Source organism: Jaculus jaculus, chromosome 7, assembly GCF_020740685.1.
Source record: "Jaculus jaculus isolate mJacJac1 chromosome 7, mJacJac1.mat.Y.cur, whole genome shotgun sequence".
Lineage (NCBI taxonomy): Eukaryota > Metazoa > Chordata > Mammalia > Rodentia > Dipodidae > Jaculus > Jaculus jaculus.
The window spans coordinates 22577341-22604867 of NC_059108.1; the positions used below are offsets into that span (position 1 = coordinate 22577341).

Genomic DNA, 27527 nt, shown 5'->3' on the forward strand with positions numbered 1-27527 from the left:
GTACTCATTTGAAGTCTATAAAATCTTTTAACAATTTTTAGGTATTCTTCCCTTTATAAAAATAAATTATTTCTGTGTATATAGACCATACTGGTAGAAACAGGAGGCTACATGAAAGGAATAAAAGGTATCAATCATACTGGGAAAAGAACTCAAGCTATATTTACGTACTAGTGGACTTATATGCAAATATACTGTGTGTTAGTGAGAGTGAGTGAGTGAGTGGGTGAGAGAGAGAGAGAGAGAGAGAGAGAGAGAGAGAGAGAGAGAAATGGGTATGCCAGGGCCTCTTGCCCCTGGAAACCAACTCCATATGTATGCACCACTTTATACACCTGGCTTTGCATGGGTACCAGGTCTCCAGGCTTTCAAGCAAGCATCTTTAGTCTTTGAGCTATCTCCTCAGCCCCATATATATATATTTTAATTTGGTTTATTAAGGTATGGTTTCACTCTAGCACAGGCTGACCTGGAATTCACTATGTAGTCTTGGGGTGGCCTTGAACTCATGGCGGTCCTCCTACCTCTATCTCCCAAGTGCTGGGACTAAAGGCATGTGCCAACTTGCCTGGATTGTTTTGTTTGTTTGAGGTGCAGCATCAGTGCAGCAGGTGAGACTTTGTCAATGATAAAGTGCAGATCTGACCAGGCATGCCAATTGCAGCAGTGCTTGTTCAAAATTCCACCTTGCCATCTTTATGTGTAACGCTGATCACAGACACTGTGTGGACAGGTGTGAATCACCACTGTCAGCAAAACAACTTCTCTTGATGCTCTCCGGAGGGAGCGGAGGCTGGCTAACTTCTAGCCTAAGATGTGCTCTGTCAGGGGATAATGACAGGCCCACACAACTGTGCTGGACGGCATGAAACAGGCAATTTTCACACGGACCTCGTTATGGGAAAGACTGCTGGCAGTATCCTGGCCTTGACACATCCACATGAGGCAATCAGTCCGTCCCATCTCGACTGTACGTGGTAGGAATATGAATAGCAGCTATGTCTGCTTGGATTTTCTTTTTCCTTTAAAGAAAATTATTAGGTGTACTTAAAAGGGCTGATTAAGACAACAAAACATGTTGTTGTTGTTCAGGACTTCTGGGGTTAGGGCAATACGGCTCAGTGGCAGAGCAATCTCCTGTGAGCGTGGGCCCACGTTTGATTTCTAACCGCAAACACCACCTACAAATCAGAATGTTTTAATTCCAAACATGCAATCCCCAGCACCACAAAACAACAAAACCCCAGGAAACTGACTTGGAAAAGTGATTAGAAAAGTAGGATTTATAACAATATGGATTATACCAAAATTTAAGGACGGTTAATTTTTATCTTTCAGATCTGCATTTTTCAGTATTTGAGACTAAATGCTAATTAAAAATTAGTACATTAAGTTATATGAGATTACCTTTCCCACACAGGTAAATCTGACTGTTTTCATTTAAATAAATACTTTGTCTATGTACATACTGCTGAGAGCACTGCTCAGGCTGACTTTATTACACCAAGGAATGCATTTAGAATATTTACATATAAAAGTATTTCAGAATGAAGCATCTCATTTTCAGTGTGGGGGCTGGGGATGGACCCGGAGCACTGCACACACTAAGAACATGCTCTACCACTGACTTTCTTCCTCAGCCCAGCCATCTTTAACAGAGTAGCGTGCAGGTGAACAGACACGGCATCATTTAAATAACTTCTCGACGGACAACAGAAAAGTCACTTCAAACTCCTGGTCAGAGAACCTGCTCACAGACGCCCTGGCGTTCCTCCTGACCTGGAGCCTCTCTCCTGCAGTCAGTGACAGAATGTGAGCCATGGCCTCGGCGTACTCTTCCTCACTCTCAGCCAGAAACCCCGTCCTGCCTCCTTCATGGGGAACCACGATGTCAAGCTTCGGGCCTCCAGAATCGTGTGCCAGGATAACTGTGCCCGCTGCCATGCATTCCACCACTCCTGAGAGAACAGAAAACCAGACAGTCCTTCAAGTGTTTCAGGGTGTCCTTAATTACAATGAACAGAACCCTCCAAAAACTTCAGAGACCCATGAAAAATATGACTAAATGTCTGTGTCTATAACTTGCTCATTTAGCTTCCATAGTGCAAAACAAAATAATTTTAAGTTTTTCAGTTTCCAAAACTTCATATTAATACTGCTTCACTCTTCATTAAAACAGACAAGTAGATAGATGCCTACTAAAATAAGCTATAGAAAATCAGTCTACTGGGGTTGGGTAGGACATGGCTCAGTTGGCAGAGTGCTTGCCTAGGCATGCATGAAGCTCTGGGTTCAATCCCTACTAGTGCAAAAAAAACCCAGGTGTGGTGGTACATGCTTGTAATCCCAGTGCTTTGGGGACCGGGAGTTAAGGCTGTCCTCGGCTACCCAGCAAGTGAGAGAACAGCCTGAGACACCTGAGAACCTGTTTCAAAAATAAACAAATAAAGGAATAAAGATCAATAGATTACACAAAGTAGAACACTAGACAATGCTGGTAAGATGGTAAATATTAGCAAGTATCAGAAAGATGAAAAGAATAAAAAGACATCAAAAGCAAAATATAACATAATCAGTTAAAATAAAAATATAAGCCGGCGTGGTGACACATACCTTTAATCCCAGCACTTGAGAGGCAGAGGTAGGAGGATTGCTGTGAGTTCGAGGCCACCCTGAGACTACAGAGTTAATTCCAGGTCAGCCTGGGCTAGAGTGAGACCCTACCTTGAAAAACCAAAAAAATAAAATAATAAAAAATAAATATTCCAAGTGAACAAGCATGCAACTGCTTATGCTACTGCCTGGATTTCTAGCATATTTGAGACTACTGCGTGTCCAGCAGCAGTGAGAAATTAGTTGGAAGTTTTGTTAGTTCCTGTCAAATGATGTAGATGTAGGGTATAAATTACTTTAACCAGCCTTTCTTAGCTATAGTCTTAGAGTTAAGTGCTTGAGAGATGATGTGTCAATTCTCTTAAGAGCTGATATCATCCCAGGAACACAGAAGCTAAATTATTTCAACTGTCTTCCTCTCCCCACCCCCCCCTCTCCTTTCCAGCGCTGGGGATGGAACGCAGCCTGGCCTGGCACATGCTTGGCAAGCCCTCTTACCTCCAAACGTCTGTCTCCCCATGGTGAAGTCTCTGCAGAGCAGCACTAGGGCCTGCCACTGTTTCAGCTGGCAAACAGACCTTTGCCCCTTCTCAGAGACCGCAGTCTGATTTTATCTGTTTCCTCCACTGATCCTGGCTATGAGCACGTAAGCCAGTTGAAACCCATAAAAACAAGGGACACACACATGCCACTTGGGTCAGAGTCCTTCTAGCAATCGCTTTCCCCTCCTTTCACAAATAAACCTACGGTCAGTGCTAACTGACTGCCACTGACTCCACGTGCTCTTCAGTGCAGTGCCCAGCTCTTCACAATGACGTCTCCCATTTCCTTAGACGCTCACTGCCTTTTCCCAGGTCTCCATTGCCTTCTTTCCCCAGCACACGTGCAGCCCTGGGGCCCAGCTGCCTTTCCCCTTCTTCCTGAACCTGGCTCCATGTCTCTGGGGCCCGGCCCTTTTCTCCTTCCCCACCCTGGCCTCGGCGCCTGTTCTCCACAGTTTGTAAGAGGCTCCCCTCCCCTGCCTTGCTCTCCCACTTCCCCAGAAATCATCTGCAAGGCTTGGGTCATACCCTGGACAAAGACCCCTCACTCTATTTCCAGATCACGCCTCTCCTCCACTTCAGATGCACACTGACAACGACCTAAGGCACACAGCACTTGCCTGTCTCACCAACCACTCAGCTTCTACCTGCTGGAAGCGCTTCTCATAGGGCAGCCAAACCCGAGCAAAGTTACCAAGCCCCAGGCCTAGGTGCTCATCTCCCACTCTGTTTCCTCCTTTACCACATCTAGCTAACCCCCCAGTCCTGTTCAGGCAGACCTCACACTGCCTTGCAAGCAGGTTCACCCGTCAAGTTCAGACGGCTAGCACCCCGCTCTGGCTGCAGCAGGCCACCTCAGCTTCCTGTCTTGGGGCCTTCCTCACCCTCACCTTACCCTCTTCCCGCACCCTGGCCTGACGGTACTTTTGGAAATGCAATGCTTTTAATGCACATAAACTCCTTGTATCCGTCCTGCTGGTTCTGCTGGCTTGCCCTCCGCTCTGGAAGCTCCAGCTAGGCTCTTGGTCCCTTGACAGGACCGCCTGGTGCTCCTGTGGTCACAGTTACCACAGTGCTCTTCCCTCCGCTGGACAGATCTCTAGGCTGGCACACTTCTAATTATTACTCAGGATCCAGCTTGGGTGTCACAACACTGCTTTGGGCGGTTATTCCCTGCCCGTAGGCATGTGTGTTAGGTGACTCTCAGTGGCATCTCTTCTTCTTGTCCTTAGCTAGCACTGTCTTTAGCACCCACCCAAGGGCTGGAAGCTCCTGGAAGGAGGAGCAGCGCACCCACCAGAGTTCCTGGCACGGGGGGCAGTGTGTGGGGAAAGCACAGAAAGTCAGGCTCCCTGCAGAGTACCAACAACTCTTGCTGAATTTCTGGGCTGAACAGTATTGTGCTACTAACTAGGATTTTGTTTTAAAGTATAAAATAATTATGATCTTAGCAGGGTGTGGTGGCTCACACCTACATTCCTAACACTTAAGAGGCTCAGGTAGGAAGGTCTGCTTGGAGGCAACCTGGGCTACATACAGTAAGTTTGAGGTCAGCCTGAGCTATACTGTCTCAGGGAAAAAAAAAAGCAGGTTCTTGAAAAACAAGTAGAAACAAACTAGAAATGATGTAGTAACTGATGTTACACCAATGTGGGCTTGACATGGTGCGAAAAGAGTCAGGAAATGTGTCAGAATAAATAAGAATAAAGGGCAAGGAAAGTGAAAATGAGCATTTGCAAAGGAATTTGGCCAAAAGATGAGAAGACTATGATCAGGTGTAGAGTCAGCGACTGGATCCCTGTGAGAAGCCCACCTGCAGACAGTGGCGCTCGGCTTCCCAGGCACGGTGCAGTCACCTGAGCCCGGGCCGCGCCAGAGCCTGGGACGGGGTGGTTCAGGAGCGCAGGACAGGGTCCAGGATCTGCACCAAGAGAAGGCTGAAGATCAGCCCAGCGATGGAGAGATAACCGAGCACGGACAAGGCCACAGTTTAATCTGCAGCACTGGGAAAAATAAACCAAGATGGGCGAAAAGTGAGCAGCTAAGAGTGGCTTTAAGCTGCTGTGGTTAGAACCCAGGCCCTACCACGCCCTGTGGAACTGAACTGGAGCAGTTTCTAAATCTCCTGGCATCTCCGTTTCCATATCAATAGATGAGAATAATAGTAACACAGTGACCTGCACATAGTAAGTAAGTGGTCAATAAATACCAGTTTGTAGGTTTTTTTGAAGGGGTTTGAGGGATTGAATCCAGGGCCTTGTGTGTGCTAGGAAGAACACTCCTACCCCAAGTGTTACTGTCTTTCAGGGTTTCAGATGAGCAAAGCACACTTGGGTGGATTAGGGAAAGAGAATCAAGATTTGACAGAAGCTTCCAGAGCAGCTCTACTACACACACACACACACACACACACACACACACACACACACACACACATATATATATTTATACCCTAAAAATACACACCTTGCAACACAAACAAGTTGTTTAAAAGGACAAACTCACCAATCCCAAAATGCTCATTCCACATGGTGTGTAGGCCAATTGTTGCTTCAGACAAGTAATTCTTTAACTCATCAAATGAAATGTTTATTTTAAACTCCACAGCGTCCTGAACTCCTAAATCCTCAGCCAGCTTTCTCAGTTGGTTTACCCTAAGTTCATCATCTTTGTTCCGACAACCTCCAATGAGGACGAGCTTAAGTGAAGGGGCTGACTCGGTTACCTTCTTATTTAGCAAGTTAGCAAACGCTCTGATTTGTAAGGCATGATTCTTTTCAGGCCTGAACTGGCCAATGGAAACTAGCAAATGTCCCGGGGTCTTTTTCTCATGTAATGGAATGTCCAGAAATGTCTGAACATCACAGGGCGGATAAACAATGTTAGTGCAATGCCCAACCTTCCACAGCGACAGAATATGGTTTAGCGTCCAAGAAGAATTCACCATGACTACATCGCTGCAAGAGCCCACCAGGCCATAAATGCAAGCAAACAAGTAGTAGTAGACGAGCTTTGCTTTGCTGAGGCAAGGGTTCTTGGTAATGAAGGCTGCATTGTTAAAGCTGGCATGTTGATTCTTCACTACAGAGAGCATGTCGGTGCTGATGGTGGGATAATGCACGTAGCTTCCAACGCGGCACCCCCCTAGGTACTTGAACAGCGGAAGGGTGAAAGCATAGCCCATTGAGTCGATGTAAACGTCAGGAACACACTGCAGCAGAGCTTCCCAGCCAAGAAAAACGGATCCCAGGCTTTGGCCCAGCAGTGTGAAGTGAGGATAGCGGGAGTCTTCCACAAGGTAGCGTTTCTTTAAGAAAACAAACTGCACTGGGTGAGTTAATCTGATGTTAAATCTTCTGAAAGCATTTTCTAGTATCTGCTGACCACTCACATTAGCATCCCCAGTGTAAACAACGTAAACTGCTTCCGGATACCTAAAATAGAATATGGTATTTAAGAATACTATTAGTTTAGGTACAAATTAAGGAAAAAGTTAGTTTCCTCACAACCATAGGCAAGCTTATATTTATAATGAAAAATGTTTCCCACTGTTTTTATTTACTGTATTTAAACTACTGACCTTACCTTTTCTTTTAAATTTCGTGAAAAAATATATATGTATGTGTGTATGTATGTATATACCTTATTTTTTGTTTGATTTTCAAGGTAGGGTCTCACTGTAGCCCAGGCTGACCTGGAATTCACTCTGTATTCTCAGGGTGGCCTCAAACTCATGGCGATCCTCCTACCTCTACATCCCAAGTGCTGGGACTAAAGGCGTGAACTGTCATTCCCAGCTTTTTTAATATTTATTTAAGAGAGAAATAGAGAGAAGTGGACATGCCAGGACTCCTGCTGTTCCAGACGCATGTGCCACTTTGTGCATCTTTACATGGGTAGTGAGGAATCAAACCCAGGCTGTTAGGCTTTGAAAGCACCTTTAACTGCTGAGTCATCTCTCCAGCCCCCAACCCACACTTTTTTTTTTTTCCGAGGTAGGGTCTCACTCTGGTCCAGGCTGACCTGGATTCTGTCATCTCAGGGTGGCCTTGAATTCATGGCAATCCTCCTACCTCTGCCTCCCGAGTGCTGGGATTAAAGGCGTGCACCACCATGCCCCCCCCCACTTTTTAAAAGAAATATTTTATTTATTTATTTGACATGGTGGGGGGGGGGGGAGAGAGAGAATGGGCACGCCAGGGCCTTTAGCCAGGCCAAAAAAAAAAACAAAAAAACAAAAAACACCTCTAGATGTATGCAGCACTTTACCACTTTGTGCATGTAGCTTTATGCGGGTACTGGGGAACTGAACCCGGGTTCTTAGTCTTTGCAGGCAAGCACTTTAACTGCTGAGCTATCTCTTCAGCCCTTTTTAAAAAATAACTTTTTGTATGTATATGTACGTGTGTGCATGCTTGTGTACAGTCATGCACCCCAGAAGCTTGTACTACTTTTTGTATCTGGCTTTACATGAGTACCTTAGGAATTGAACCCGGGCTGACAGGCTTTGCAAGGAAGAACCTTTAACTGCTGAGCCATCTTTCCAGCTCAGACTCCACCTTTTCTTTTCTTCTCTTTTTTTTGGGGTGGGGGGGTCAAGGTAGGGTTACACTCTAGCCCAGGATGACCTGACCTGGAATTCACTATGTAACCTCAGGATGGCCTTGAACTAATGACGATCCTCTTACTTCTGCCTCCCAAGTGCTAGGATTAATGGTGTGCACTACCATGCCCGGCCTGGGCTCTATCTTTTCTTTGAGTATTTTACTGCCCAATTTTTTTTCTTTTTTTCTCCCAAGGTAGGGTCTTACTCTAGCCCAGGCTGACCTGAAATTCACTGTGAAGTCTCAGGTTGCCCTTGAACTCATGGTGATCCTCCTACCTTTGCTTTATGCCTTTGCTGGGATTAAAGGTGTGTGCCAGCACACCCAGCTGAAGTTTTTTTTTTTTTAACTGTCCTTCAAATGTGACCATGTATTATGGTATAAATGTGTCCCTGCAAACTTCCTATGTTGACATTGTCTCCAATATAGAGGTATTAAGAGAAAGGGGAATTTTAATGTCATGACTTGTGCCTTTATTTATTTTCTGGTGCTGGGCAGTGAGCCTAGGACCTTTGGCATATCTAACATATACTTTACCAATGAGCTATACTTCCTGTCCCCTAGTAGACCCTTTACAAGAGGCCTAAGGAGCCTCTTTTCCCCATGACAACATTAGGATGCAGCAAGCAGCAGCTGCCTACAAAGCAGAAAGTGAACCCATCTGATTCCAGAGCTGTGGGTGCCATTATGGTGGTAGATACCTCAACTTCCAGAACCCTCAGCAATAAACCCATGTTGCTTATAAATTTATAAACAAAATCCTGAGGCAGTTTGCAAAGCAGCACGATGAGAATAAGATATAATATCTTGGAATTATTTACTATTTCTTCCAATAAGGGTTTTAGATAGCATAGATATCAACTTTTATTTTTAGGAAATATTCAAACATTTTATTTTAAGGAACCAGGGCGTAGCTCTGTGATAAGGCACTTGTTTAGCATGTGCAAGGTCCTGAGTTTTATCCCTCACACCATGCAAAACACAAACAAAACCCTTGTTTTGATGTTTCTCAGTATAAAAAAGTAAAGGAAATATAAATACCTGTGAACAAGAATTAAAATTCACTACAGCTGTCTTTAGATAGCATCATAACTCTAAAGCAGTGCTCAACACAAACATGCTTTGTAGCTAGTTTTTGTTGTTGCTTTTTTTTTTTTTCTTCCCCAAGGTAGGGTTTCACTCTAGCTTAGGCTGATCTGGAATTTACTATGTAGTTTCAGGGTGGCCTCGAACTCATGGCGATCCTCCTACCTCTGTCTCCCGAGTGCTGGGATTAAAGGCATGCGCCACCACGCCTGGCTGTTGTTGCTTTTGAGAGTGAGGCGGCCTACAACTCTTGGGCTTAAATGATCTTCCTGTTTCACCCTCCAGAGGAGGTGGGATTACAGCTGTGCACTGCTGTGCCGAACCTAAAATTCAACATGATTCTATGAGGCAAGTAGGCATATGAAAGAAATATTTTCTTACTAAAGAACAGTTTCTTAAAAAGGAATCTCTGGCTATGATGAAAATATAAGAGAAAGATGAATTTCTGAGTAATGATTTTTGTTTTCAAATGCTAACAACATAACAAATTAGTTAAAAAAAAGATGCATACCTACTTTTTCTGCAGGGCTCTCAAGGCACACCATAAAACCCTCTCTCCGCCACCGCCGGCATTGCAGTATGGATGGAAAAATGCAATCACCATTTGATTTTTCCCATTTTTGCATATTGACATTGGCTTCTTCTTTCTCTGCATGTGTATTCTAATTCCCCAAAGGGCAATGACCAAACACACACATAAAACTCCACATATAATTAGCCCAGGAAATAATAATGAATAAAAAAACCTGGAATAAGAAGGAAATAGTGAAAATCAATCTGCTGCCAATTTAAAAAATAAGGCTAGGGCTGGAGAGATGGCTTAGTGGTTAAGGCACTTGCCCGCAAAGCCTGAGGACCCATGTTTGACTCTCCAGATCCCATGTAAACCAGATGCACAAAGGTGAGGCAAATGCAAGGTTGCACATGCCCACTAGGTGGCGCAAGTGTCTGGCGTTAGATTGCAGTAGCTCAGGCCCTGGCGCACTAATTCTCTGTCTCACTCTAAAAAAAGACGCTACAAATTAGTCTTTACATATTTGCTTGACATATTAGTAGCAAAGATAATTTCTGTAGCTTGTAAAGCTAACTCAATTGCCTGAAAAATTTTTTTTTCAGTGCTGAGGATTTAATTCAAGGCCTTACATATATGCTAGGTAAATTCTTTCCACAAAGTTATACTCCCAGACCCTAATTTTTTTTTATTTTTTGGTTTTTTGAGGTAGGGTCTCACTATAGCCCAGGCTGACCTAGAATTCACTATTTAGTTTCAGGGTGCCTTGAACTCACGGTGATCCTCCTACCTCTGCCTCCCGAGTGCTGGGATTAAAGGCGGGCGCCACCATGCCAGGCTTTAGAATTTTTTTAAAATTGTGAACATTCTAGCCACATGAAGTTGCGGGGGGTGGGGGGGGAGGGATTACTTGGAGTTACTGCTACTTGGGGACTGAAGCAGGAAAGTCCCTTGAGCCTGGGATTCAATGGATATTATCTCTTCATCTTATAACATCATGGTTTGATAGTGTGTCAGTTTTTCTTTCAAACAAAAATGGTGTCCTACAAAAGTGTCTAATTCAGCCTGTCACTTAGATCAATGATGAGGTATGCTTTAATGTGTAACCCTCTCCCATTTTAAAAAATTATTTATTTATTTGCTTGAGAGCGACAGACAGAGAAAGAGGCAGAGAGAGAGAATGGGCACGCCAGGGCCTCCAGCCACTGTGGACGAACTCCAGATGCATGTGCCCCTTGTGCATCTGGGGAATCGAGCCTTGAACCGGGGTCTTTAGGTTTCACAGGTAAGCGCTTAACTGCTAAGCCATTTCTCCAGCCCCCTTTGTTTTCGGTGGTGCTGGGGATCAAATTCAGGGTCTTGGCAAAAGACACAATGACTTACTTGGGCAGTGTGACATCACTAGAGTTGTGCTAAGGCAGTTTTGTCCATTATTACTTTAAAAAATATTGTCTTTTAAAAATATATGTATTTATTTAAAAGAGAGAGAGAATTGGCACACCAGGGCTCCAGCCGCTGCGAAGGAACTCCAGACACATGCTCCACCTTATGCACTTATGGGGGTCCTGGGGAATATACCTAGGTCCTTTAGATTTGCAGACAAGCACCTTAACTGCTAAGCCATCTCTCCAGCCCCACTATTTTTTTTAAATATATTTATTAGCAAGGAGAGAGAGGGAGACAGACAGACAGACAGACAGACAGACAGACAGAATGGTGTACCAGAGCCTCCAGCCACTGCAAATGAACTCCAGATGCATGTGCCACTTTGTGCATCTGGCTTTATGTGGGTACTGGGGAACAGAACCCAAGCTGACAGGATTTGCAAGTGAGCACCTTTAACTGCTGAGCCATCTCTCCGGCCCATCCAGTATTACTTTTTTTTTCCTTCATTTTTCTTTATTTATTTAGGAGAAATAGGCGGGGGGTGGAGTAAGGGTGAAGAATGGGCGCACCAGGGCTTCCAGCCACTGCAAACGAACTCCAGATGCGTGCGCCCCCTTGTGTATCTGGCTTACGTGGGTCTTGGGGAATCGAACCTGAGTGCTTTGGCTTTGCAGGCCAACGCCTTAGCCGCTAAGCCATCTCTCCAGCCCCCACTATTACTTTTGCACCAGCATTGTAAATGTCAGCATAATAACGTGATGGATCGGAAAACTAGTCACAAAATCATACAGAAATCACTCAGTACTACTTGGTGTGGGAGAAGAGAAGCAAAAAGCTGTAGCGGCAAAAACTATTTAGTCAGCGCTGAGGCATCTAAACAAGTACGGTAAACTGAGTCTCGGAACCTCGTCAGCTGCAAGCTGAGTACAAGACCCCAAGGGAAGAGGAAGACAGTTCATTGATTCACCAGAAAGGATCATCTCTTGCAAATGTTAGCTGCCCGGGTTAGACAAGCACGTCACCCACAGAGGCCAGGATCCGCGAGCTTCCCGCCAGCCGCTCCTCACCTTAGTAAATCGCGCAGGCACCAGCTCCCTGTGGCGGCCGCCATCTTTTGCCGACCCTCCAACTCCGGAAGCGCTTAGCCATTCCTCTTTCCTATTGGCTCTGGCGGTTCTCGGCCCGCCCCCACGAGCCTATCTGCGTCCCAATTGGCCTCTGGTAGAAGCTTCCCACGGCCTCCTGGCCAATAGAATCTGCCTAGAGACAGGCCGCCGATCGGCGTGACGCACGCGGGTCCCGCCCCGCATGGGCGGCACCGTAGTGGGAGCGGGGCTGGGAGGGGGCGTGGCTTGTGACGGACAGCCGGGTCTCCCGCCCTCGGCCCCTCCCCCGCTGGAAGCCCCCACCTCTCCGGAGGGCGCCCCGTCCCCACCCCCATCCCCGAGCCGGCCGGCCGCAGAGGACCTAATGGGAGTCCCCGTCGGGGCCCGGCTCCGTCTTCCAGGTGCCGAGTCCTCTCCGTCGCGCGGCGCCCAGCAGCGCGGCGCGGAGTCCCGAGAGGGGGCTGCGCGGAGCGGACCTCGCCGGACGCCGCGCCCAGCCGACCCCGCAGGCGGTGGGCGAGCCCGCGAAGCCGTGTGTGCGCTGCGGGGGCTGCGCCCGCCCGCCGGCCGTGCCGAGTCCCGAGCGCATCGGGTCCAGGTAGCGGAGGAGCCGGAGGGAGGAGCCGGCTCGGCCCCGGGGGCGGGGGGAGGATACAGGGACCCAGCGGCCCGTGGGTGATCCGAGGCCCGCAGCTTCTTCCCGTCGAGGGAGGCCCGCGGAGTCCCCCCGCGAGGCCGGGGCCGTTTCCCCCCACACACACGCACACTCCACCCCATCGCGGGTGCGGTGTGGACCGGGACCGATGCCGGCTCGCGCGCGCGCCCCTCTTCTCCACGGCTTGTGCTTAATGTCGAACTTTCCCTCCCCTCTCACCCCCGACCAGGTGACCTTTGGGCACCGGGGACGGATCCGAGACGTCGTCGGCGTCCGTGGGAGACGATGCCTGAGCCCGAGGGACAGATCACGGCCCAGGAGGCCAGTCAGAAAGTAAGTTTTTCCTTTCGCTGCGTCCGCGCGCACCTGCCGTCCGCCCGGGCTCCGGGGGCCGCGGGAGGAAGGACGCGAACTCGTGGGGTCGTGGCCGGGGAGGAAAGCACACTGGGCCGGCTGCGGTTCCCTGGCCAACACCGCACCTTCCTGGCTCTCTCCTAGGCTAAGGGACCGAGCGTGGGGTTAATTGTGCAGGAGACCCCCTGGCTTACAGCTAGTTATCTGGGGACATTACTCAGTCTGGTCCCTGGATGGTCTGTATCCAAACCCCCACTGCTTGCTTACTTTCCCTCCCTCCTTCTCATTTTAATTTTATAAGTAATCCGTTAATGCTGTCTCGTAAAATGCAAGCAGGGCTGAAATATTAGCATGAAAAGCAGATCTATGTTCCAGTCCTTTTCTCCATGTGTGTTTTCGTTTAGCAAACACTGAAACTTACTGTTCCAGGCAAGGTGTTGAATTGATAGCACAGTTAAGCTCGATCAGAGAATTCTTTAGGGTGCGTGTGTTGCTTTAAAGTATTTTGCTTTGGGTTGGAGAGAGAGCTTAGCGGTTACATGTACAGCCAGAGTTCGATTCCCCAGTATCCATGTACAGCTAGATGTACAAAGTGGCTCATGCTCTTGTCTTCATTTTCAGCCACAGGAAGCCCTGGTGCGTGTCTGTTCTTTCTCTCTCAAATAAATAAAAATTAAAACACAAAACATTTTGTCTCAATCTAATTGAAATCACGTTATGTATTCAGCTTTTTTTTTTAAGTTAATGTACTTTTGTATCTTTTGAGATAGTTTCATTAAGTGTCTTAATTTCTGCCCGGGATAGGTGCACCCAGTCTATTTATTGTCCCTGTGTGGATGGACATTCTGTCTGTTTTCTTTCCTACCTCTCTTTCCAAGTGGACACGATCATGTTTGATATTTAATGTGGACACCTGAGTGTTTCTTAGGTCTGGACTGCTGGCCTGAAGAGTAAGTTGCTTCTTTAGATTTCTGAAGTTAATTCCGTGGTTTTATTGAGTGTTCCCTACCAGTTGAATTCATGTCAGAAGTGAAAGATAAAGTGTTTGAATAGATAGATAGAGAGATGCTAGTGAGTAGGTAATTCTTACAAAGACTGCATTTGGTACCTTGTGTGAAGACAGCGTACGTTGGGGAGGGGTGGCTGGAGCCCTGAAGGAGACACTTCCTACGCTCTGCAGTGTCCCCAGGAGAGAGAAATATATCCTACCAGATCAAACTCAAGACCTGCCCCCCTCCTCAGAGCAGTTGTTAACTGCACTGGCTCATGTTGACCTCACCCTCTTCTGAATCCCACTGATAATAGTTGCTGGGTGCCACACTGCATTAAGTACTTTATGTCCCTCTTATTTAATCCTCACAATTCTCATTCCTCTCTCCCCACTTCTTCTTTTTTTTTTTTTTAAATCAAATCTAGGGTCTTGTGCTCAGGAATTCTACCACTAAGCTCCTTCTCCAGCCCTAAAACACTTAGATACAGGTTTAAAACACATTTATTTATCTGAGAGAGAGAGAATGAGAATGGATGCACCAGGGCCTCTAGCCACTGTAAATGAACTCCGGACACATGCAGCACCTTGTGCATCTGGCTTTACATGTATACTGGGGAGTTGAACCTGGGCCCTTTGGCTTTGCCAGGCAGCACCTTAATGGCTAAGCCATTTTATCAGCCCTTGATATAGTTTTTTTTAAAAAATATTTTATTTATTTACTTATTTGAGAGAGAGAGAAAGAGGCAGAGAGAGAAAGAGAGAGGAAAGATGGGCACTCCAGGGCCTTCAGCCACTGCAAACTAACTCTGGATTCATGTGCCACTTTGTGCATCTGGCTTACGTGTGACCTGGAGAATTGAACCGGGATCCTTTGGCTTTGCAGGCATATGCCTTAACCACTAAGCCATCTCTCCAGCCCCTCCCCCCCGTTTAATGTTGTGCTGCATACTCTTAGCCTGTTTTTGCTATTAATAAATAATGTTATCACTGCTAAATAATTTTATTTATTTAATTTTTTAGTATTCTGTCAGGTATGCCAGGCACTGGGGATACGCCTATAACTGAAACCTTTCCTTTAGGAAATTTACATCCTAGTAAAGCAGGAAGAGAAAAATAGGATTAAAAAAAAAAAAAAAGAAAAGAAAAAGAAAAACTAAGTAGCCGGGCATGGTGGCACATGTCTTTAATCCCAGCACTTGGGTGGCAGAGTTAGGAGGATCACTGTGAGTTCAAGGTCTCCCTGAGACTACATAGTGAATTCTAGGTCAGCCTAAGCTAAGTGAGACACTACCTCAATAAAAATAAAAACAAACAACAACACAAAGACTAAGTAATGTTATTTCAAGAAATGGTAATGATGTAGAGAAAAGGAAAGCAGTCAGGGAAAGAGAGGAATATTTCTTTATTTGAAGTAGGTGATCAGGTTGCTTATAGGGAAGATGGTATTTTAGTGTGGACTCAAGTAATTTAGATTTCAAGGGAGTGCCTGGAGTTGGGAAACCAGAAAGTGTCCAAGTCCTAAGGCAGATGTGTGATAATGAGAAGGACATGTTTGATCTTTGTCCTAGGTTCCTGACCAGAGCCAAACCTTTGGAATTTCCTCAGTGAGAGTGATAGGAGCTTTTGTTGTTGTGAACCTCCTCCCCAGGTAGGGTTGTGCTCCACCCAAGGGAGGCTGACCTGGAATTCACTAGGTACTCTCAGGGTGGCCTCTAACTCACAGTGACCCTCTTACCTCTGCCTCCTGAGTGCTGGGATTAAAGGTGGGCACCACCATGCCCGCCTCGGGAGATTAAAAAAAAAACCCACAACTTTTTAATTGGGCTGGAGAGATGGCTTAGTAGTTAAGGCACATGTCTGCAAGGCCTAAGCACCTAGGTTCAATTCCCTCTTACCCAGTAAGCCAGATGCAAGGTGGTGCATGCATCTGGAGTTCCTTTGTAGCATTGGGAGGCCCTAGAGTGCCCATTCTCTATCTGCCTCTCTCTCCTTCTCAAATAAATAAAATATTAAAAAAATGTTTTATTGACAACTTCCATAAGTATGCACAGTGTATGTACTCTGTTGTAATCTCCCTCTACCCTCCTCCCCTCTCCACTGGATCCCTTCTGGGAACATTTTTTTTGTAGCTCCTTAGAGCAGTTTGTCAGCATACCGGGTTTATGCTAATGAGGTGACCCTTGATATGCTCCTAGATAGCTTTAGATTAGGGAGTTAGAACTTTCAGCCCCACCCCTCAACTTCTGTGGAGGGAACAGGGTCTAGAGATCAGTTACTCTCCAGTGGCTGATGATTCATTCAGCCCTGTCTATAGAATCAAACATGATACTTGACGAGCTTTCAGGTACTAAACCTATGGAAGCCCTGGGAGGGTGGCCTGCTTGGAAGAGGTGAGGAAGCTCTGCACACCCACTCTCCACCCCTTGCCCCGTGCAACTCTTCCATTTGCTATTCATTCCTGAGTTGTATCTTTTCTAATAAGCTTGTAGTAATATGCTCTGAACTACGGTAGCCAATTAGCCATCCTAAAGTTGTGCAAGCCCCTGACTGGATAGCCAATCATTCAGAAGTTCAGGTGCCCTAGACTTGGTGACTCAGCAATAGAAACTTTAGGATCCCTTACTCTGTGGTCTGTATTGACTCCAGGTCTTGTCAGAACTGAATAGGACATTTAGGCATTTTCTAAAAAGGTGAAAAATCAGGCTGTTATGAGCAGGAAAAGTACAGTAGTGACCTTACTTTTGGGAAGCAGTAAGAAAGCCAGAGTGCCTAGAATTGGAGGGTGGGGAAGTAATCAAATTTCATCATCACTTTACAGATGAGGAAGCTGAGGCAGGAGTGAATACTCAAGGTAACTTGCTAATAAGAGCTGACTATCATTGAGTCCTTGCTAGGTTTGTCCATCTTTCTTTTTTTGGGGGGTGGGGTTCGAGTTAGGGTTTCACTCTAGCTCAGGCTGACCTGGACTTCACCACTTGTGGCCATCCTCCTACCTCTGCCTCCTAGTGCTGGGATTAAAAGTGTGCACCACCACACCCCGCACCATCTTTCTTAAAAGTTTACATTTCTGGACTTTACAATTGACTCTGAGCTGCTTTAATGAGGGAAGCAGGATAATACCAGTTACAAAATATCCTGGGGGCAGACCTGGTGGTTCACATCCTTAATCCCAGCACTAGGGAGGCTGAAGTAGGAGGATCACTGTGAATTCTAGGCCAGCCTAGGACTACAGAGTTAGTTCCAGGTCAGCGTGGGCTGGCCTTACTTCCGAAAAACCAAAACCAAAACAACAGCAGCAGCAACAACAACACAGTACACAACTGGAATGGAGAGATAGACCAGCGGTTAAAGTTGCTTGCTTGCAAAGCCTGATGGCCCAGGTTCAATTCCCCACTACCCACATACAGCCAGATGCATAAAGTGGTGCATGAATCTGGAGTTCATTTGTGGTGGCAGGAGGCTCTGGTGCACCTATTCTTTCTTTCTCTCAAATAAATAAACAAAATATTAAAAAAAATATCCTCCACTGTATGTAAAGGTATCCCTCATTTGGTTCGGAGTGAGTGTGTTATAGCATGCTTTCCCACCCTGCTTCCTCAAGTGCCTGTCTCTAGGTTAGCAGGCACCAGGTGATTTGGGTCCTTCAATCCCCAGTCCACAAACATAATAAGGCATCTTATGTTTGCCTGGCGCTGGCCGAACAAAGGCTGCAAATGAGAGAGATCAGCTCCTGTGTTCTCTAGATGCTAGGTGAGGTGTCTACACAGTTCAGGACCCGCAGGAAGAATGATCTGTCCCATCTGGGAACAAACACGGGCCACAAGGAGCTTGAGCGTGCCAGCCTGCAGGGAGAGCGGGCTTGACTGGACACCAACAGATCCATGCATCACAGGAAGCAGCCTGCATGTGTAATGATTCAGAGGACTGGAAACATGAAGGGGCTCTTTGGGGCATGGCAGAGGCATGATGAGGCTGGAGCATGGTTGTGGGAGGCGCTGTTGATCAGGCCAGGAGGTTGCACTTTATCCTACTGACTGCAGAATTAGGGCATGCGCAAACAGTCTGAGGACTGTCCAGTTGGAGGAGAGCAACTGGAGACTATTGAACTACTAATGAAAATATTGTCCCAGCCTGATGGAGGGGCCTGAAAAATCTTGAAAGTTGATTGTCCTACCCCAGTTCCCAATAGAGAGGGCATTACCTAGACTGAACTGTCTAGAACACCTGAGGACCCAGGCTAGTCCTAACAGCAAGAATGCAGGTTGCAGTTGCTTCCTAAGTAGTTGTGGGTAGTAAGCAAAGAGTGAGAGCTAGAGTTTTAAAATATACATGTATTTATTTGTGTGCTTGCTTGCAAGCAGATGAGAGAGAGAATGAAAGAGGAGGAAAGGGTACTCCAGGGCCTCCTGCCACTGCGAATGAAAAGATGCATGTGCCACTTTGTGCATCTGGCTTTACGTGGGTACTGGGGAATCCAACCTGGGTTCATATTTTTCTTTTAACTTAGTTTATTTATTTTTTTTAAAGACAAACAGCTAGTAATTAGCATGTGTAGATGAGAGATAAGGCAAACTGGCTTTATTTTTCTTCATGTGGCTAGGGATGGAAAAGTGGATCTTGTGTTGTGCTAAGCATGAATTCTACCATAGAGCGGCACCCACCACAGGTCTACACCCCACTACAGAGCTGTACTCCTACCGCAGAGCTACAGTCTACCTCAGAGCTCCCCCCACCACAGGGCTACACAGCAGCCTACCACAGAGCTGTACCACAGAGCTACATCCTACTGTAGAGCTGTATCTGTAAGGGTCCGAGAATCGCTGAAGAAAGACCCCAGACTCAAATAGTATGTAAAAGCAAAGAGCGTTTATTCTACAGAGTCAGCCAGCATGTGGGGGTCAACCATTCATGCAAAATGGTGACCCTGAGAGGAGCTCGCAGGCTCCCTTTAAGCACAGCTAGAGGAATTTTGGTGGACTTAGGTAATTTTTAAAAATGATTGGCTAGGCAAGCAGTTATTATAGTTGTGCATTTCTGATTGATTGGGGCAAGAGGGTTGCAAAAAGGCACGAAAGCAGCGGGGCATGGTGGCGCACACTTTTAATCCCAGCTCTCAGGAGGCAGAGGTAGGAGGATCTCTATGAGTTTGAGGCCACCCTGAGACTCCATAGTGAATTCCAGGTTAGCCTGGGCTAGAGTGAGACCCTACCTCGAGAAACAAAACAAACAAAAAAAAAGGGCGAAAGGGACATGTCTCCAGGAACTGACTCAGTCCCTGGGCAGTTATCTTTTTCAGCCACATGTCAGGATCACTGTTGATTAACAGCCTGCCGTGTCTCAGAAGTCTTGTCTGCCTCTCCGGGAAACTGGAACTTAGGCCTAGTTAGAGTGGCCCCTTACTGAAGCCTGTCATGGCGTCAGTTTGGTTCCTTTATTCCCCCCTTGAATATGGTCCCATCTCTAATCCTTGAAATGTATCTAAAGGTTGGAATTGTTGTCTCAGAACCCTTAGTTGTACCGTGGCTATGCGAGCCTTAGCAAATTTGACCAAAGCGTTGATGATACAAGGCCCACAGGTGACGGCAAGCAGTAAAGGATAAAGGGACTGGTTAGGGCAGAAATTAAAGTCGTTAACCAGGGGACCAATTGAATATGGACTCATACCATCCTTGAGATTGTTCTTTTTCTGTTTTCTTTTTTGTAGTCTTTTTCTAGTATGGCTGTGGATTCTTTTATAACACCAGAGTGATTAAGGCAGCGTAGAGACCACCTTGTTGGAGGAACAGTAGGTCTAGTCCCCGTCTGTTCTGCAGTACTGTCTCAGCTAAGGGGGGAGAGAGTCCTGTAAGTGGGTGATTGATTTTTCTAATTGTCATAAATCTGCACTGATGGCTGACCTTAGGTATTTATAGTTTTTGTCTTGAAGCACCAGAGCGGAGGTGCCAGTGCCTATTGCCCCAGCTACACCAAGGCCTAGAAGAGAAGACAATAAAACAGCAGTAACGATTTCTCATTTTTCCTGTCCCATCGGCTCTAATTGTGAAGGAACCTCTTGGTCGGGGTAGTAGACTATCCGGGGGATCAGCTACACTAACACACACAAGTCATTTGTGTGGTCAAGGACCTGGGCATGGACACGGGGTTACTCCTGTAGTACGAGCCCACCATCTATAAAGTACCCAGAGGCAGTGGGAAATTGGGTTTGGTTATATAGATGGGAATAGGCTTGGGGAATCTGATCTCCAATGCAGAGTCCCTTTCCTGAAGGGTTAGTTTTCCTTTTCCTGATTGTTGCCAATGGCAGGCCATTGCCTCTGCAGCCATGGAATAATTTTCTGGTACTTCCGTGCCTTCGTAGAAAGGGGGTTGTGGGTCGAGACACAACCAGCAGGCCTAGAGGAGTTGAGGACCATATAAGTTGCCTCCAATAGTTCCAGTGGCCCAATGTTGAGTGGAGGGACAACATGAGTCTCTGGTTGCATGTTGGGGAGTGGGGATGGGGCTCTAGAAATTTGTATGATTAGGGTGGGGGCTGTGGTTCTTTGAGGCGGCCTTTGAGGCAGAGCCAACACTTTGTTGGGCTCTGGAGGTCTAGGGGTCATTGGGTCAATTGCCAGTCTAATAGTGAATAGAGCACCACAATCTGTCCCCGTTACATATAGTTTGAGTCCCCATGTCCTACCATAGGTCCAATTTCAAGTCTTTTTCCCCCCTCTCTGTGAATCTGATGGTTAGGGGGTTGCATTGTTTTTTCTTACATGCCCCATTTATAAGGTGTTCTCCTGTGGACCTCTCTAGTGTAATTAGATCTGTGTCTGTGTTGGCAGATGCCCATGTAAAGGTGCCAGTTGTTTCACATCTCCAGGAGGCGTGGTAGTACTGCCTAGGGCCCCTGCATATTGGTTTTTGTTCCCTTGTCAGGCTATGCCCTGGACAAACATAGATAGTTAAGGCTCGATTTCGTTGTCTCCTAGCTGGATAAGTGCACCCAAAGGGGGTAAGGGTTGTTGGTCACTGGGGTCCCATTCCCATCAAAAATATCACATAAGTCTACCGTGAGTTCTGGCCACCATGTATTCGGTGGGGCCAGCGGGAGGTGGAGTTAAGAATGGTCCCGGTGGTGGGGTTAGAGATTACCCAGGTGAGATTAGAAGGCTCATATGGGTTGTTGTGGCTGGGGGTGAGGTTCATGGGGAATGCCCAAAGTTCTGAACAGCAAGCAAACATAATAAGAAACATAACCATAAACATCTTTAGAATCATTGTTGAGTCTCTAGCTTACGAATCCTCAGTTTGAGTGGATCCTGCACGTGTGCAATGGCTCGCCACAGTCCTGGCCTGTTTTCAGGTGCGTCGTCTGGATCCGTGTGTGGGTCAACAGGCTTCACGTGGGAGTGATGTATCCAAGCAGGGACGCCATCCACCTTAACAGCAGTTGGGGTGGTCAGGATCGTGGTGAAGGGTCCCTTCCAGCCGGGTTCAAGAGTCTCTTTTAGGTGTCTTTTGATGAGCACTAGATCTCCCGGCCTGAACCTGTGAGGTGTAGGTGGAGGTGCCTTCTCATAGATGGCCTGCAGCTGAGGCCAGAGATGTTCTTGCATCTGAAATAAAGCTTGTAGGGAGGAGAGGAATCTTTCATCATCAAAATCAGTTAACATTTTTGCTTTTATATTGGGCAACAAGGGCAGGGGCCTTGCATATATGATTTCAAAAGGGGTCAGCCCCATGGTATACAGGGAGTTTCGAACTCTGGAGAGGGCAAAGGGAAGGAGAGATACCCAGTCACCGCCGGTTTCAAAGGTTAATTTAGTTAGGGTCTCCTTTTGGATCCTTTCTACCTGTCCTGAACTCTGGGGACGATACACACAATAAAGTTTCTAATTTGTCCCCACAATTTTAACTATAGCCTGGGTTACCTGTGAGATGAAGGCTGGTACGTTGTCTGACCCCAAAAGAACAGATAAACCATACGGTGGGATGATGTCATCTAACAGCTTCTTGGCCACAGTTGTGGCAGTCTCATTCTTAGTTGGAAAAGCCTCAGGCCATCCTGAAAAAACGTCTACAAATACTAGTAAATATCTGTATCCATATAAACCAGGTTTTATCTCTGTAAAGTCTGATCTGCCTTGTTATTGAGGTCATGCCCTTTGCCAAGACCTTTGACCCCTACTTCTCTCCTGCGGTCTTCCTTTTCTCTGCCCCAGAAGCCGTCCGCTCTGATTTTATTCTGAAGTCGCTGCTATTGCCTTGTGCTTTGCTCTAGCTGGTGTACTTGGTCCTTTCTCTGCAGAGTCACCTGCACTTGCCTATTTCCCTTCTCTTCCTTGTGAAATATTTCATTTACTTATTTGATATGTATATATTCATATATAGAGGCAGACAGAGAGAATGGGTGCACCAGGGCCTCCAGTCACTGCAGATCAACTCGAGATGCATGCACCACTTCGTGCATCTGGCTTTATGTGGGTACTGGGCCGTCAAACTCAGGTAGTTAAGCTTTACAGGCAAACACCTACACCGCTGAGCCATCTCTCCAGTCCTATTTCAATTCTTTCTTCACTTTGTTTTTGCAATTATCTTAGAAGCTTATTGGATGTAAAAGAAATACATAAAAACATCCAAAGGCAATTATAAAACATAGGTAATGCCTCTGTCCCTCACCTGACCCAAGAACAATAATGTTAATTAGTATCATGATGCCCAGCCAACTGCTATTTCCTCCCTTTTTCTATTTATTGGTTTATTGTGATGCTAGCAGTGGAGCCTTAGGCTTAGGACATGTTAAGCAAGCACTTTACCATTGAGCTATATCAGTCCGCTTTCCTCATGTTTTGTATGGCTCTGATGTACCCACTACAGAGATAACCGTCTTTTCTTAATTTTGTGTTTGTTATAGTCAGGGTTCTTTCATTTTGTTGTATTTGGTTTGATTTTTGTTTTGGTGCTGAAAATTGAACCCAGAGCTTAGATATGCCAAACACACTCTACTACTGAGCTACATTCGCTCCCCCATAACTCAGACTTTGCTGTTTGGTAAAGAGCTATATCACATATATATGAATGCTTGAACAATACAATGTCTGGTTTTGCTAAGTCTATATTTTATTAAAATGATGCCAAAGTAGGCCAGGTGTGGTGGCACATGCCTTTAATCCCAGCACTCGGGAGGCAGATGTGAGTTTGAGCCACCATGAGACTACATAGTGAATTCCAGATCAGCCTGAACGAGAGTGAAACCCTACTTAAAAAAACCAAAAAACCAAACAAAACAAAATAAAAAAGATGCCAAAGTGTGTCTTTAGTTTTTCTCAGTAGACATTACTTCTCTAACATGAATTTCTGTATATTATGTCATCAAAGGAATATGGCACAGTTGGAGGAGAGTGAGTGGTTTATGGCTTTTTTTTACAGTTACAAACAGCTTTGCTGTAAACATGTTTGTGTCTCCTTATTTTAAAAATATTTTTTGTTTGTTTTTATTTATTTGAGAGCGACAGAGAGAAAGAGGCAGAGAGAGAGTGGGGGAGAATGGATGCGCCAGGGCCTCCAGCCACTGCAAACGAACTCCAGACATGTGCACCCCCTTGTGCATCTGGCTAACGTGGGTCCTGGGGAGTCGAGCCTTGAACCGGGGTCCTTAGGCTTCACAGGCAAGCACTTAACCACTAAGCCATCTCTCCAGCCCTCCTTTTTTTTTTTTGTAAAAAAAAAAATATTTATGAGAGAGACAGAGACTGAATGAGAAATGGGCATGCCAGGGCCTCTTGCCACTACAAATGAACTCCATACACATGCACCTCTTGCACATCTGGTTTTATATGGGCAATGGGGAATTTAACCTGGGCCTTCAGCCTTTGCAAGCAAGTGCCTTTCACTACTGAGCCAGTTCCCTAGCCCGTGCTTGTGTTTCCTGATCCACACAGATAGTGCTGGGATTAAAGGTCTGTGACACCATGCCTGGCTCAGAGCCTGGATCTTCTTAGAGATCACTTCAAGTGGCCATGATGAGTGTGTTGATAGAATACAGGCAATAAGTGATGGGATGCCTTCCAGTGATTTATTGGCCAGGGAGGTCCCTGATGCCCCCAGAACATTATAGACCATTGTCAAGGCTCTTAGTTTCCTATCAGGAATAGATGGTAAGACCCTATTGCTGAAGACTCGACATGCTTGGGCTGCAGGTCACTGAGAAATCTTGCTGGAGCTGAGCTGAAAACCATCTTCATGTAGACCAGGTGACAGAAAGCTAGAAAACAACTATGCTACATGCATAGGGAAAGAGAGAAGTCACCAGTGGAGATAAACAACAATGGACACTGCAAGCCTTAAGTTTGGCCAGCCAGGCCAAATGAGCTAGTGGGTGCAATAGTGGTATGTCTGTTATGGGCGAAACCAACGGTTCTCTAATTGGACTGGAGGCCCACTACATGGGAGGGAATACATGCCTGATACTGAAACCCTATGATGGGGGAAGTCATGTGCCCTAGGGGTGGAACACCTTCTGGTGTCTGGCTGAATGCATATATTATGTAAACACTTCTCTTAATGTTCATACCCATGTATTAATGTTACTCTCACTTTTGGTAAGAGAAGCTCCACTTTCATATGGCAATGACCTTGGGATGACTCAGAAGGCACCCTGGTGCTAAGAAGTGACAGAGGAGTGCTCAGCACTGAAACATCTCCATCACACCTTCCAAGGCTCAGGGTCTATTGCAGAAGAGGTGGCAGAAGGAATGTAAGAGCCAAAGGAAGGGCAGGACTGCTTACAATGTGCTCTCCTAGACACAAAATGGCCTGGATGTCCATGACTTCATAGTACCTGGCACTATCTACACAAGACCATCATAACAGGTAGAAAAGATGATGACATCAAAATAAGAGAGAGACTCATTGAGAAGGGGAGAGAATATGATGGAGAGTGGAGTTATGAAGGGGAAAGTGAGGGGGGAGGGAATTGCCATGGTTTATTGTCTATAATTATGCAAGTTTTCAGTAATTAAAAAACAAAAAGAAATACGGGCAATAAAGGCCATTCTGATGAGGTCGAAGACAGAAATGAGAATTATCTTACTGGAAACAGGACAAGCCGTCCTTACTACAGTGTGACAGAGAACTTGTGTTTTGTCCTAATACCTTGGGGAAGGTGGAACCAATCCCTGAGCAATCCCTGAGCAATCCCTGAGGAATGCTGCTTGGCTTCTCTTGATATTTCATGGTAAGATACCAGAGAATGAAGGGAAGCAAAATGGAAATGGAGAATTCTTAGCTTATCAGGTTGTAAAGAATAAAGATGTGAAGGGCGTGGCCAAGCCTACCCTTGATAAGGAAGTTGTGGATGGACTGAAGCCAGATACTGTTCCAGACAATGGAAAAATGATCTAGCAAGAATTTCAGATGTCTTTGCAGCTTGCCACTCCCATGGCACCCCTGAGTGCCAGGGCCTTGAAGGCAGGAAGGTTGTAAGGCTGGGAGTTCCTGTGTCCCCTTACACAGGCATTGAGAAGCTGCTTTTGGCTGAAGGCACATTAACTTTTCCTCTTGAGTCACTTTTGATTCTAGGAACAGCAGAACCTCTATAGGACAGAGATCTCACTCTTACCTTGAGGGCTAAACTGTTCCCTGGAGTGGAAGTAATCTGATAATCACTCTCCCTCAAGCAATAAGGACTTCCAGGACTGGAGCCCAGCCCACAGTGGGCAGGTCCACACCTTGATCAGGACTGCATAATCATGCTTCTTGCCTCAGCTCTTCCTTTGTTTAAACCTAAAGCTGATGGTAGTGTTCCAGGAGATAGTACCTTGCCATCTCTGGACCCCTTTATCTGTTCCTCTGTCCAGTGTGACCACACTGAATAAATCTAAATCTCTACTTTTTACTATCACTCTTCTCATTAATCCCACTTATTAGGATAAATTAGCCTAACCTGGGGCTGGCGAGATGGCTTAGCAGTTAAGGTGCATGCCTGTGAAGCCTAAGGACCCAGGTTCGATTCTCCAGGTCCCACATAAGCCAGATGCACAAGGTGGCATATGCATCTGGAGTTTGTTTGCAGTGGCTAGAGGCCCTGGCATGCCCATTCTCACTCTCTTCCTCTCTCTGTCTCAAATAAATAAATAAGTAATTAATAAATCTTGAAAAAAATTAGCCCAGCCCAGCCTATCATGTTGGGGCTGCTGGAGCCCTAGCTTTTGCCCTACAAACCCCTTCCTTTCTTTTTCCTTTTTCTTTCCCTTTCTCGTCTTTGCAAGGAGAGAGAGAGAATAAGAATCAGAATGCGAATCAATGAATGGGTGTGCCAGGGCCTCTAGCCACTGCAATTGAACTACAGATATATGTGCCACTTTGTGTATCTGGCCTTATATGAGTACTGAGGAATTGAACCCAGGTTGTTAGGCTTTGCAGGCAAGTACCTTAACTGCTGAGCCCTCCCTCTAGGCCCCAGCTGTAGCTTAGATGGGCTCAGGTGTGGCCCCAGCAGCCACTGTGAAAAGATACAGGCTGGAAACCTTGGCTCTGCTAGGAACAGATGTGCAGAGTAGCCCTGTGGAGACAGAGCTGCTTCCACCTAGATTAAAGATGTCCCAAAATGCCTTGGGGCCCAGGCAGAGAACAGCTATAGGGCTAGTGCCACCAGGGAGTCGCCCACTTAGGTGGGGCTGCCCCTGACATCTCAGAATTATAAAGTGTGATCCCTGTTGTGGGGGGGAGTGCTGGCTTTAGTAAAGCCATGGGTATCCAGCCCCATCGGAGGAGGGACACGGAGTCAAGGATTATTCGCAAGCTTTAAGGTTTAATGTGCTTGGTGTGGTGGAATACACAGGAGGAGTTGGTCTGTCTTGCGTTACGTCACTTCCTGCCTTGGAAGAGCCAAAAACAGCAACAAAGATTTACTGTTTGGTGTGGAGGTGAATGTTATTTGCCTGTTTGGGACTTAGGCTTATTTGGGGCCCAAGGGGCACGCTGATGGTAGTACTTGCCTGGCATGCATGAAGCCCGGGGTTTGCTTCCTAGCACTGGTGGAGGGGTGGGGGTGAGTAGTTCTGTTTGTGTGTTCTGATGGCGTGACCATAGTGTCTCATTGCTCTGCGGCAAGTTTGATCTTGGAACATGGGAGTCCTCTTATACTTCCTTTTATTTTTCAAGATTATCTTGGCTTTTCTGGGTTCATAAGCAATTTTTGGATCAATTTGTCAGTTTCTGTAAAGGAGGCAGCCAAAATTCTGACATGGAAAAACCTACACTTTTATTGCAACTAAAGTCAGGTTCCTTGGAGGTGAGGTTGGGAACTGTTTACAAGTTTACATTTTTTTTCCTTAGCACAATTCTGAGACTGGGCTCTGGGGTGTGTGACTTCCCTGGCTTAGGAGCTGAGTGCTGGAGGGGAGGGCATTTCAGGAAGTAGCCTCAGTTCTGACCTGCTTCCTGGTGTGCTGCCACTGCCTCCTGAGCCAGGCAGCGGGCAGTGGGACCCTGGTATTCCCAGTTCACTGGGCCCATCCTTGAGCCTTTGTGTCTCTAGTGAAGTGAACTCGGTGGGAGAAGGGAAGCTCCATTTGTCTGGAACTTAAATCTCAGCATCACACAGTGGGCAGGATAAGAAGGGGTAAGAATCTGGGGCTGGAGAGATGGCTTAGCGAAGCCTAAGGACCCAGGTTCAATTCTCCAGGTCCCAC

General features: G+C 46.3%; 2 protein-coding genes across 6 annotated transcripts in view; one reads left to right on the plus strand and one right to left on the minus strand.

Annotated features, from left to right (window-relative positions):
- Positions 1 to 1268: 1268 nt before the first annotated feature.
- On the minus strand, positions 1269 to 11924 carry Alg11 (ALG11 alpha-1,2-mannosyltransferase). Of its 3 annotated transcripts, none has more exons than XM_004660039.2 (4): positions 11810 to 11924; positions 9361 to 9591; positions 5661 to 6589; positions 1269 to 1958 (listed from the first exon to the last, which is right to left on the minus strand). In XM_004660039.2, exons 1-4 carry the CDS (start codon positions 11851 to 11853, stop codon positions 1687 to 1689), a joined length of 1476 nt encoding a protein of 491 aa, XP_004660096.2. In that variant the 5' UTR covers positions 11854 to 11924; the 3' UTR covers positions 1269 to 1686. The 3 variants fall into 3 exon arrangements, with proteins under 3 accessions (XP_004660096.2, XP_045011572.1, XP_045011571.1); XM_045155637.1 differs by lacking the exon at positions 11810 to 11924 and adding an exon at positions 9011 to 9168 and having other exon boundaries at positions 9357 to 9489; XM_045155636.1 differs by lacking the exon at positions 9361 to 9591 and having other exon boundaries at positions 11810 to 11866.
- Positions 11925 to 12409: 485 nt separating this feature from the next.
- Atp7b (ATPase copper transporting beta) overlaps positions 12410 to 27527 on the plus strand; it is an 80678-nt gene continuing 65560 nt past the window's right edge. For 2 of the 3 annotated variants that reach the window (XM_045154357.1, XM_045154361.1), the window contains exons 1-2: positions 12421 to 12446; positions 12733 to 12836. In XM_045154357.1, coding sequence (XP_045010292.1) covers positions 12789 to 12836 — 48 coding nt within the window. In that variant the 5' untranslated portion in view covers positions 12421 to 12446; positions 12733 to 12788. Of the gene's footprint in view, positions 12447 to 12732; positions 12837 to 27527 lie in introns of all 3 variants that reach the window. The other variant, XM_045154360.1, reaches the window with a different exon arrangement.